The 13,212-nt window shown below is 49.1% G+C and overlaps 1 protein-coding gene across 1 annotated transcript in view; it reads left to right on the top strand.

Moving 5' to 3' along the window:
- The window catches only part of LOC115082653 (rapamycin-insensitive companion of mTOR-like), a gene marked incomplete at its 3' end in the record, with an annotated part of 63,087 nt that overhangs the window by 31,637 nt on the left and 18,238 nt on the right, over positions 1–13,212 (top strand). Inside the window, exon 6 of the mRNA XM_029586855.1 lies at positions 10,790–10,955. Coding sequence (XP_029442715.1) covers positions 10,790–10,955 — 166 coding nt within the window. The remainder of the gene's footprint in view (positions 1–10,789; positions 10,956–13,212) is intronic.

Raw genomic sequence — 13,212 nt, 5'->3', positions numbered from 1 at the left:
GGAATTGCATCCACATCACTCTGCCACTGAGGGACTCTGTCCTGGTGGTAGGACAAATCCAATCTGGATCATGGAGTTCCCTTTCAAATTCTGCAGATTCAAATTGCCCTAACCACGGATGCATTCAGCCTGAGTTGGAGGGCTCATATATATGTGCTTTGCAACCAGGGCTCTTGGTCTGCCCAGGACATGATTTTCAGATCAACTTCCTGGAGTTCCAGGCAATTCAGTATGCTCTATGGGCTTTCAGAGATTGGATGTCCAACAAAAATATCCTTATCTGAACAGGCAATCAAGTAGCAATGCACTACAACAAGCAGGGAAGTACAGGCTCACACCTCCTGTGTCACAAGGCTGTGCAGCTGTGGTCCTGGCCATATTTCAGGGGCTGGCCATTTATCTGGATGACATGGAGAATGTATTGGCAGACAGACTGAGTTGATCCTTAAGACCTCACGAATGGTCCCTGGTCCAGAGAGTGGTGAATTGGATCTTCTGCCTCTGGGGCACCCAGGGGTGAATATGTTCACAGCTCCTTGGACCAGGAAGGTTCCCTTCCACGCACCGGGCACACTGCAAGCTTGCTTCAGATAACTTCGTCTTTCATTGAGAACAGGGTCTTCTGTATCATTTCTACTGGTAGTGAAGGCCTTGTTTGAAGCTCAAGGAGGAAGTAGAAACCATAGCCTCCCATTGGCCGAGATAGATTTGGTTTCCTCTTCTGAGGGAAATGTCCATTCGGGAAACGATCATACTAGGGACTTCTCCAAATCTCATTACTCAGGCTTAAGACAGTTTGCATCATTCCACCCTCTGGTCTCTCTCACTTACCACTTGGATGTTGAGAAACTGATCCTGCAATCACTTGACCTGTCTGAGAATGTGTCTTATGATCTCTTGGTTTACAGAAAGCCTATCTACTAGGAAGTCCTATGGACTGAAGCGGAGGAGGTTTGCTGTGTGGTGTGAGCACAAAGCCCTAGATTCTTTCTCCTGCTCCACACAAAAAATGCTTGACTGCCTTCTGCATCTCTTTGAAGCTGGTCTTAAGACTAATTTGGTCAGGATACACAATAGCGCTATTGGCGCATACCATAACTATGTAGAAGGTAAGCCCATCTCTGTACAGCCTTTAGTTGTAAGTTTCATACAGGGTCTGCTTCATTTGAAACCTCTCATCAGACCTTTGGCTGTGTCATGGGACCTCATCATGATTTTGTCCCAGATGATGAAAGCTCCTTTGAGCTGATGCACTCCTGTGACAAGAAGTACCTGACTTGGAAGGTCATATTTTTGATGGTGGTTACTTCAGTAGGGTCGGTGAGCTTCAGGTCTCAGTGACTTATCCACCTTGCACAAACTTTTTCATACACATCCTAAGTTCCTGCCTAAGGTAGTGTCAGAATTCCATCTTAACTAGTCAGTTGTTGGGGTAGATGAAACTCTGTTTCTGGAACAGACTGTATGGAAAAAGCTAGGCAAGGCCATGGGACCGGATGAGGTACATCCTGGGATACATAGGGAGCTCAGCAACGTTGGCAGGTCCGCTGAAGACCTTTTCAATAGATCCCTGGAAACGGGAGTGCTGCTGTGGGATTGGAGAAGAGTGGTGGTGGTCCTGCTTCACAAGACTGGTAGCAGAGAGGAGGCTGGAAACTAGGGAAGGACCTGTCAGACAAATCTGATTGATTATGGTACTAGATAATTGAATCAAGGAAGAGCGCTGAATGTGATCTACTTGGATTTCAGCAAAGCTTTTGATACAGTCTCGCATAGGAGGCTTGTGAATAAAATGGGAAGCTTGGGAGTGAGTGTCAAGGTGGTCGCATGGATTTACAAACTGGTTGACCGATAGCGTGTAATGGTAAATGGAACGTATTCTGAAGAGAGAGCCGTGTTAAGTGGAGTGCCACAGGGATCAGTGTTGGGACTGGCACTGTTCAATATCTTTGTGAGCGACGTTGCAGAAGGGATAGAAGGTAAAGTATGTCTATTTATGGATGATAATAAGATCTGCATCAGAGGACATGCCTGAAGGAGAAAAAGAGAATGAAAAGGGATTTAAGAAAGCTGAAAGAGTGATTGAAGATTTGGCAGCTGGGATTCAATGCCAAGAAGTGCAGAGTCATGCATCTTGGTTGCAGTAATCCAAAAGAGCTGTATGTGATGGGGGTGAAAGACTGATGTGCATGGACCAAGAGAAGGATCTTTGGGTGATAGTGTCTCGGGATCTAAAGATGGTGAAGCCAGAAGAATGCTGGGCTGCATAGAGAGAGGAATTACCAATAAGAAAAAGGAGGTGATATCCTTGTTCAGGTCCGTGGTGAGGCCTCACCTGGAGTATTGTGTTCAGTTCTGTATTATCAAAAAAGTATAGAGATAAGGATGGAGGTGGTTCAGAGAAAGGTGATGAAAATGGTGTGGGGGCTGTAGGATCTCAATATATGTATACCCTGGAAGAGAAGAGGTGCAGGGGAGATATAAAACAGATCTTCAGATACAAAAAAGATTTCAATGATGTATGGACTTCGAACCTTTTCTGTTGGAAAGAAAACAATAGAACTAGGGGTTACAAAATGAAAATCCAGGGAGGACGACTCAGAACCAACATCAGGAAATATTTCTTCATGGAAAGGGTGGTGGAGGCCTGGAATGCCCTTCTGGAGGAGGTGGTGAAGAAGAAAATAGTCAAAGAATTCAAAGGGATGTGGCATAAAAACTGGATTTCTAAAGGCTAGAGGACAGAAGTAGGATAAGCGTGCAGGGGGGTAACTTGCCAGTACGGTGGTTACTACCCTTGGCAGAAGGCATGGAGATTACTATCCTTAACCAATATGCTTTGATGCTTTTAATGCAACTGCAACATTACTCCCCGCTTAGACGGCTCGGGGATAAGAGGTATTGGATTCAGGCAACAACCGAGGGCCCCGACTTCCATGGTCTGGGATACTGTTACACGGACATAAGGGAAAAAAAAGCACAGGATTGCTTCTATGGCCAAGTCCTAAAGGAAACGATGAAAGCATGCATGGGGTCAACTTGCTGTGCGGCGCTTACTACCCTTAACCAATAAGCCTTCATGCTTTTGATGCAACTCCAAAATTGCTCTCTGCTTCAACGGCAGGGGAAAAGAGTAATTGGATTTAGAGAGCAACCGACGAGGGCCCTGACTTTTATGGTCTGCGGAACTGATGAGCATGGGGGTAAACAGCACAGAGCAGCAGTAACTATCCTAACAGAGGCATGAGATTACTACCCTTAACCAATAAGCCTTGATGCTTTTGATGCAACTGCAACATCGCTCTTTGCTTCAAAGGAGGGGAGGTAGTGGCTAAAAGGAAAGAGAAATTTAGATACCGAGACAACTAACATGAGCTATGACTTTTTTACAGTCTGAGTACTGATGCTCAGACATTGAAAAAACATAGGACTGCTTCTACTGCTAAGTCCATAAGCAAAGCACACCAAGGAAACCTGATACATGGGAGTAGTCTGCACGGTGCGGCAGATACTACCATGGGAAGCTTGCTGAGCAAATTAGATGGACCATTGGTCCTTTTCTCCTGTCATTTCTGTTTCTATGTCCTTCCAACATTTTTCCCTGGGCCAAATACTCACCAAAGTGAACAAGCCCTACATAGTTTGGACTGCAAGAGAACCTTGGCCTTCTATCTGGAGCGGACCGAAGCCCATACGAAGTCAACTCAGCTTTTTGTTTCCTTTGATTAGAACAAGCTGGGGACCGCCATTGCCAGCCACTATCCAATTGACTAGCAGATTGCATCTCCTCCTGTTATGCCCAGGCAGTCTTGACTCTGGTGGGCCATGTCAAGGCTCCCTCAATTCGAGCAATGGCGGCATTGGTGGCTCACTTGCAATCAGTCCCCATGGAGGAGATTTGCAAGGCTACAATGTGGAATTCTTTCCACCCATTCATATTGCATTACAGTTTGGATAGGCCGACACAATAGCAGATTTGGCCAGTCTGTCCTCCAGAACTTATTTGAGGTGTAGAACCCAACTATTCCCGCCTAGGGTCCATTTTTGTTTTAAGCTGCCCTGTCTTTGGGGTATACACATTTAGAAAAGGGCTTGTTGCCAACAAAAATATTGTTTGTGCTTGTTCGCACTGTTTTTTGTTCCCCCTTTTTTGTTGGGGGCTGCCTCTAGCTAGGGATCACCCATGTGTGAGGACTGCCATCCTACTTGTCTTCGGAGAAAGCAAAGTTGCTTACCTGTAACGGTGTTCTCCAGGGACAGCAGGATGACAGTCCTCGCGATTCCCTCCCATATCTTCGTGGCGTTGGGTCTCCACTTCTTTTTGTTTAGCTATATTATCAGACTGAAGGGACCCTGTGTGGACATATGGTATAATACAGGACGTAGGCATGCTTAGTGAGCCTTAATCAAAGTACTAGAAACTTTAACATAAGTTTTCTGTACCGGGCTCCATTGGATGATGTCACCCATGTGGGAGGATTGACATCCTTTTCTCCTCAGAGAACTCCTGTTACAGGTAAGCAACCCTGCTATCCCTTTATAATCTACTATATGTACTACTACAACCTAGATGACTAAGTGATTATTACAATCTACCTCATATGTTTAAGTGGCTCTGCACGTACTGTATGCTCTACTTCCATGTTTAATGTTTGTTTTAAGTATCATCTGTGATGCAAATGTAATTGCAATTTTTAATTATAATTTCCTAGCGTGTAGCAGATGGACTCAGGACCAATGGGTATAATGTACTCCTGATAGCAGTTGGAGATGGATCAGATTTCAATCTGACGTCAGCCCCTAGTACATATACCCCTGCAGGAAGTGCAGCTCTTCAGTATTTTCAGTCTCCATAGCAGTTAGGGACTATCTGCACGCTCTCACAGCATTAGACACATCTCAAAGTAGAAAACCCAAAATTTGAAGAAAACCTACCTCTGAAGACGAGCCCCGCTCTCCTGCGGTGATACCCTCAGGTCCCTCCCCCAGTTGAGATTTCCCAAGGTGATTTCCGTGGTCCCTCGGAGGTAAGCCTCTGTCTGACGGCCAAATTGCAGCAAGGACCTAGCCCCCGATCCCAGGCATGGCTGAGAGGCAGCGAGTGCACCCTCGAGCGCGGCGGTGAAGGTATTTGCCCTCTCTCCTCGCAGCCGGAGACCGCCCGGAACGCAGCCGGGAAGCGCCGAAGACAAGGTAAGGTAGAGATCCTCAGCGTTGACTCTGGTCTCCGAGGTTCGAGGAATCACATAGGTCGCCGGCCGGGACCAGTGCCGCTGGGTTGATCCACCCTAACAGGGCCAGGCTCCGGTTAGTTTCAAGTGTCTACCCACGTGGAGACCCTTCGAGGTGGTCGCCATATTGCCCGCGTGGTAGCCATCGCCATCTTGGCCCTATTTGCCGTGCCGTTCGTTGGCTCGTCCTGGGCGCACAAATTACATGTGCCCATAAAGTCACACGCACATAATCCTTGTGCGTATAAAGTTACACACACAAGGGCCATGCGCATAAGTTATACGCGCACTGCACGCCTACCGGGCTGAGCGCATAACCACGACTTGGGCGCACAACTGCGCGCACAACCCACACGCATATCTTAGACGTGCCGGAGCGCATAAGGGATTACGCGCCAATAACCATGGCACCACCGGAAACAGAGATAAAGGCTCAAGGCCTCTGCCCAGCATGCCATATCAGAGCCGCACAAAGCAAGGAGGCGAACGCCTTGTGCGCTCAGTGCGAGGAGGCCCTGGGATATCCAGCCCAGGGCCAGTCCCACCCAGGGCCGAGTAATAGCTCCTCGGTGGGTACCCCGGACCTAGCAAATCCCAGTGGGACACCCCTGCAGATTGGGACCCTCAGGGACCCAGCACCGCTTGGCTTGGATCCAGCGTCTATCTCATGGATGGAGTTCTTCAAAGGGCTACATACCTTTGTTCACATGCAAACGGAACCTCTGGCTGATCAGCCACATTTGCCGCCAGAAGACCTGTATGCCCCAGGCCCCTCGAGGCCTAGACAAAGGTTTCCACCGCCCAGAAGCTCCACCTATGGGGACACGGACTACTCTGAAGAGGAAGCAGAGCCCCTAGAAGAGGGGGAACTTCCCCCCGGGGACAGAGCCTCACCGAACCATGAGACGCTTCTTCACCAAGGATGAGCTCCCTGACCTGGTCACTAACAGCCTGAGGGAGCTCGCTATCCCGTGCCCAGGTGCTTCGGGGGAGCCTAAGCCGAATCCCCTGCTAGAGGGCCTCTGCCGCACAAAGGCCCTCTAGCAAGCCTGTTACAAGCCGTCCAGCAGCTAATTGACCTGAAATGGTGCTCCAGAGTCCTCATTCAAAGGGGGACGAGCTATGGCAGCCATGTACCCCCCTGGACCCGGCGGCCAAAGACCTCCTGACATGCCCAAAAGTTGATGCCATGGTCTGCGCGGTCTCGAAGCGCACTACTATCCCTGTGGAGGGAGGAGCAGCGCTCAAAGATGCACATGACTGACGCCTGGAATCCATCCTTAAACAGTCTTTTGAAGTAGCTGCTATGTTCCTACAAATAGCGGCCTGCTGCACCATAGTGACACGTGCCTGCTTATCTCAGGCCAGGAGCAACACCCCTGGAGAAGTCATGGAACCAGCAGTATCATTCCTTACGGACACTGCTTCCGATCTGGTGCGTACTGCGGCCAGAGGAGTGTCATCTGCGGTGGCTGCCAGGAGACAACTCTGGCTCCGAAGCTGGTCAGCCGACGCATCTTCCAAAACTCGCCTCACAAGGATGCCCTTCAAAGGATCCCTCCTGTTCGGCAGCGAGCTAGAGAAACTGGCTGACAAATGGGGCGAGTCCCCTTTGCCGTGTCTACCGGAGGACAGGACTAAGAGAAACCAGTGACCCTTCCCCCGATCTTCCAGGGGCAGAAGCTCTCAGCGCTTCAATCCATACAGAAACAACTATCAAGCGCCCCAACCCAAGGGCAGGAACCAGCCTTTTGGAACAAGCACAACAAGAGGGGAACCAGCTCGGGTGCAGGCCCCAGCCGTACCCCACAATGAGATTCAGCCGACCCATCCAAGGGATGAAGCCATAGGGGGCAGACTAGCCCTATTCTACCACAAATGGGTGAGATAACTTCGGACAAGTGGGTCCTAGCTATCATTCGGGAGGGGTACTACCTGGATTTCCTGCGAACCCCTCCGGACAAGTTCGTGGAATCTCCATGCCACGTCCTCTCCAAGAGGGTGGCAGTGGAAGCTACATTGACCAGGCTTCTGGCCCTCGAAGCCATCACCCCAGTCCCCCCACAAGAAATAAATACTGGGCATTATTCAATTTATTTTATCGTCCCCAAGAAAGAGGGGACGTTCAGGCCCATCCTGGACCTCAAGTCAGTCAACCTCCACCTAAGTATTCCCCGCTTCCGCATGGAAACCCTATGCTCCATAATAAGGGCGTTACAACCAGGAGAGTTTCTCACATCCCTGGATCTTTCGGAGGCCTACCTACACATCCCAATTCATCAGGAACACCAGCACTATCTACGCTTCAAAATCCTGGACCGTCACTACCAGTTCCGGGCACTACCCTTTGGGTTAGCCACAGCACCCCGGACGTTCACCAAGATCATAGTGGTGGTGGCAGCAACACCGAGGAAGGAAGGAGTCCTCGTACATCCTTACCTAGACGACTGGCTGATCAGGGCAAAATCCCCAGAGGAAAGCCGTCAATCAACCAACAGAGTCAAAACTCTACTGGAGAGCTTAGGTTGGGTGGTAAACACAAACAAAAGTTGTCTACAGCCCTCACAGTCTCTAGAATACCTAGGAGTCCGATTCGACACCAAAGAAGACAAGGTCAGCCTGACTCCCACAAGGAGATCAAAACTGTGGAACTGGTTACAATTCCTACTGAGTGAACCTCTGCCCACAGCATGGGATTACCTGCAAATCCTCAGTCTGATGGCATCCACACTGGAAGTAGTGCCATGGGCGCAAGCTCACATGAGACCGCTGCAGCGCTCACTTCTATCATGATGGAATCAACTGTCTCAGAATTACGCAGTACGTCTATCACTCCCGGGCAGAGTCCGGACCCAGCTGCGGTGGTGGCCGCAAGTCAGCCACCTGAGCTGGGGATCAAGGCTATCCTCCCCAACCTGGACCCTGCTCACCACAGATGCCAGCCTACGAGGATGTGGAGCACACTGCGAGGAGTTAACCGCCCAAGGGCAGTGGAATGCAGAAGAGGCGGGATGGAACATCAACCGCCTAGAAGTGCGGGCAGTCAGACTAGCCTGTCTACAATTCGCCCACAGACTCCGAGACAAAGCGGTCAGAGTAATATCGGACTAGTCCACTAGTCCGATATTACTCTGGAACCAGAAGCCAGCAGGTGTCTCTGGAAATAGACCCCTAATGGCATGGGCGGAAGTAAACCTCCAGGAGATCTTGGTCGTCCACATCACCGGGAAAGGCAACATCACGGCAGGGAAAGTCTAGACCCAGGAGAATGGAAGCTGTCGTCCACAGCGTTCCAACTGATAGTGAACCGGTGGGGGACACAGGACATGGACCTTCTGGCAAGCCGGTCAACGCCCAAGTACCTAGGTACTTCAGCTGCTGGCGGGAACTTCAGTGCCAGGGGATTGATGCCTTGGTTCAGACCTGGCCACAGGGGACCCTATTATACGAATTCCCGCCGTGGCCCCTATTGGGCGCAATCATTCACAACAGGGGACTAGTTCTTCTAGTGGCCCCGGACTGGCCAAGAAGACCATGGTACGCAGACATGAGAAGACTACTGTCAGGGAACCCCCCCACCACTGCCTCCACACACAGACCTGCTCCAACAAGTACCGATCCTCCACGAGGATCCAGCTCAATTGTCTCTTACGGCCTGGCCATTGAGAGGGCTCGCCTGAGAAAGAGCAGATACTCGGGGGCTGTAATTGACACCCTACTCCGAGCACGCAAGTTCTCCACATCCCTAACGTACATAAGGATTTGGAGAGTATTTGAAGCCTGGTACGAAGACCACAGCATCAAGCCACGCTCAAGTAAAATTCCCATGATCCTAGAATTCTTACAGAATGGGCTACAGAAAGGGCTGTCCCTCAACTCCATCAAGGTACAGGTGGCTGCATTGGCATGCTACGGCTCCAAGAATGAGGGCGACAGCATAGCTTCTTACCCGGACGTGTCATGCTTCCTGAAAGGAGTCAAGCACATACGCCCACCACTAAAGTGGCCGGTACCTCTTTGGAATCTCAACTTGGTCCTGGATTTCCTAGCAGGAACCTCTTTCAGGCCCCTCTGGGGGCTGTCCCTCCGCCTTTTAACGTTAAAGACAGCATTCCTATTGGCGATTTGTTTAGCCCGCCGCATTTCAGAACTACAAGCACTGTCCTGCCGTGAACCGTTCCTCAGGCTCACCCCGGGAGCCATACAACTATGCACGGTCCCATCCTTCCTTCCCAAAGTGGTATCACACTTCCACCTTAACCAAACCATCTCGCTACCATTGCCGGATGACTTGAAGAATTCGGAAGAAGCCCGTAGTCTACACCACCTCAACATCGGCAGACTTCTATCCAGATACCTGGAAATGTCGGAACCCGTACGAAAAACGGACCACCTTTTTGTCCTTCACAGCGGGAAGAGACAAAGGGAAGCGGCCTCGCGGGCAACCATAGCCCGCTGGATCAAGGAAGTCATCAAGGCGGCCTACATAGAAGCAGGCAAACCACCGCCTCTACAGGTCAAGGCCCATTCTACCAGAGCCCAGGCAGTATCCTGGGCAGAAACCAGAATGCTGTCGCCTGCCGAGATTTACAAAACAGCAAGGAAGGCTGCTTAATAAAGCCGTGAGAGCAGATGTACACAATAAGCAACCAGATGTCCAACTGCCCGCCGAGATTTGCAAGGCGGCGACATGGTCCTCCATCCACATCTTCTCCAGATTTTACCGCCTGGATGTTCAGGCTCGGGAGGACACGGCATTTGCAAGGGCAGTACTAAGTGGGTCACGGGCAGCCTCCCACCCGGTTCGGGAGTCCATCTGCTACACGATAGGAAATGGAGAAATTACTTACCTGATAATTTTGTTTTCCTTATTGTAGACAGATGGACTCAGCATCCCCACCCTTGGCTGTCGTTAGACATGGAATTCGAATGATCAAGGGTAAGCCATGTTTTCAGTCACTGAGGATTTCCACCCTGCCGGGTGTCGATGCTTCTGGTTGAGTACACTGGCGGTCTCCAGCTATAGTCAATCCAACCAGTTCAAGTTAACCAAGTTATAAAGTTTAACCAAGTTATGACGTTATCCAAGTTATTCAAATTAGTCAGTCACACATATATCCACAATGCTTTTCGAGGAGAATACTGAAGAGCTGCACTTCCTGCAGGGGTATATGTACTAGGGGCTGACGTCAGATTGAAATCTGATCTGTCTCCAACCGCTATCAGGAGTACACTATACCCATTGGTCCTGAGTCCATCTGTCTACACTAAGGAAAACGAAATTATCAGGTAAGTAATTTCTCCATTATGATTGTAATCTACTGGAAATTAACTTGGGAAAAGGTGAAATATCAAATGTTTATAAATCAAAATATATAAAAACTGAACTAATTCATCTGAGTAGTGACTGTTTTGCTTTCATAAGTGAACATATCTAATTAAAGTCTCACTGGGTTATTAATTCATCTGGTGTTTTTTGCCCTCATAGTGCTTTGCTGTTATTAATCCATCTATATAAAAATAGTGGGGTTAACCAGTTTACTAAAATTCTTTATCAGGCGAGCCAGTGCAGCATTAAACTGTTTAAAACGCTTCCACGAAATGAAGAAACGAGGTCCAAAACCATACAGCCTCTACTTGGATCACATTGTTGGGAAAGCGATTTCCACGCACCAGAAAAGGGATCAACACCTTCGAGTGCAAAAGGAAATTTTTGTTCTAAAGGTATTTTCTTTTTAGTATATATTTTTTCAGTAATTGTAAGGTTTTTCATCTTTTTAAATATTTGTTTTATATAAAATACTTAAATTACAGTTACCGTATTTTTCGCTCCATAAGACGCACCTGACCATAAGACGCACCTAGGATTCAGAGGGGGAAAATTTAAAAAAAAAAAATTGTGCTAAACCGGCTCTGCGTCTGGGCGTCTTATGGAGCAAATTAGGGGAGTGCATAGTTTTTTTTTTTCTCCCCATTTTGTTTTCGGGTCTGGGGAGGGCCATTTCGGTCCACTCCCCAGATCAGAAAATTTTTCTTTCTGTGGGAACCCCCAAAACCCCCCCCCATCCCAACCCTTTAAATTAACAACCTCCACCCCCCTGACCCCCCCAAGACCTGCCGAATTAATTTCCTGCAACCCCCCACCCTCCTGACCCCCCCAAGACCTGCCGAATTAATTTCCTGCAACCCCCACCCTCCTGACCCCCCCAAGACCTGCCAAACGTCCCTGGTGGTCCAGCGGGGGTCCAGGAGCGGTCCGGGAACGATCTCCTGGGCGTGAGCCGTCGGCTGCCAGTAAACAAAATGGCGCCGACGGCCCTATGCCCTCACTATGTCACTGAGACCGACCGCTGCTATTGGTCGGTCTCAGTGACATAGTGAGGGCATAGGGCCGTCGGCGCCATTTTGTTTACTGGCAGCCGACGGCCCTATGCCCTCACTATGTCACTGAGACCGACCAATAGCAGCGATCGGTCTCAGTGACATAGTGAGGGCATAGGGCCGTCGGCTGCCAGTAAACAAAATGGCGCCGACGGCCCTATGCCCTCACTATGTCACTGAGACCGACCAATAGCAGCGGTCGGTCTCAGTGACATAGTGAGGGCATAGGGCCGTCGGCGCCATTTTGTTTACTGGCAGCCGACGGCCCACGCCCAGGAGATCATTCCCGGACCCCCGCTGGACCACCAGGGACGTTTGGCAGGTCTTGGGGGGGTCAGGAGGGTGGGGGGTTGCAGGAAATTAATTTGTCAGGTTTGGGGGGGGGGGTTGTAGGAAATTAAGTCGGCAGGTCTTGGGGGAGTCGGGGGGGGGGGGGTGTTTGTTAGATTTTTGTTTGGTTTTTTTTTTATATTCGCTCCATAAGACGCACATACATTTTCCCCCCACCTTTGGGGGAAAAAAAGTGCGTCTTATGGAGCGAAAAATACGGTAGTTACTTGTATTACAGCTTTGATATTGAAACTTCGCATATTTAGAGCTGGTATTCTGCTGACATGCTGAGTGATATTGAACAGACCTGGCCTGAGTATAGAATGCTGAGACTCTGCTGTGATCGTTCTTCTTTCCTCAGAGTGCATTCCATTTGCCACTATCTTATGTTAATTCTCAACCAAATTCTGATCCTGTTCACCATGGGGCCCAATCTGAGGCTGCTCAGTTTTTTTATGAGCCCTTTTTGTGGGATGGCATTAAATGCTTTGTTGAAATCCAAACTATACCTCATTCAGTGCACATTCGGATTTAATTCTCTGGTCACTCATTCAATAATATTGATTAGTTTTATGTGACATGATCTCCCTTTAGTAAATCCATGCTGTTTTGGAAGCTGCAAGCAGTTGGATTCAAGGTAAAGATATAGTTGGTTTCTAGAGAAATGTTTGCCTTTATGCAGATCACAACATGATCTGCAACAGAGTGGACATGCCTTTGGGAGTAGACAAAATAAAAAATGATCTAAGAAAGCTTAAGAATTAGTCAAGTACTTGAACAGTGCAGAATCATGCATCTGAAGAGCAGAAATTGAGAAGAGCAGTACATGATGGAGGGATTGATACCACTGTGTACCACCTAGGAAAGAGAGATAAGGATTATTATGTTTAATGTTCTCAAGGTAAAAAAAGAATAAGGTGGCGATGATTAAAGCCAGAAAGATGCTAGGATACTTACAGGCCGATACAGTAAAAATCGTGGGAGAGCGGGCGAGCGCACATGCCACTCTCCTGTGCGCGCGATTCAGTAAATAAAAATATTCAAATTAGGGCCCGCAGTAAAAAGAGGTGCTAGGGACACTAGCGCACCCCTAGCGCCTCTTTTTTGACAGGAGTGGCGGCTGTCAGCGAGTTTGACAGCCGACGCTCAATTTTGCCAGCATCGGTTCTCAAACCCGCTGATAGCCACGGGTTCGGAAACCAGACGCCGGCAAAATTGAGGGTCCGGTTTTCAACCCGCGAGTCATGGTCCGATTTAAAAATTTTTTTTT

Source organism: Rhinatrema bivittatum, unplaced genomic scaffold (genome assembly GCF_901001135.1).
Source record: "Rhinatrema bivittatum unplaced genomic scaffold, aRhiBiv1.1, whole genome shotgun sequence".
NCBI lineage: Eukaryota > Metazoa > Chordata > Amphibia > Gymnophiona > Rhinatrematidae > Rhinatrema > Rhinatrema bivittatum.
This window is presented reverse-complemented; position numbering and strand designations above follow the sequence as displayed.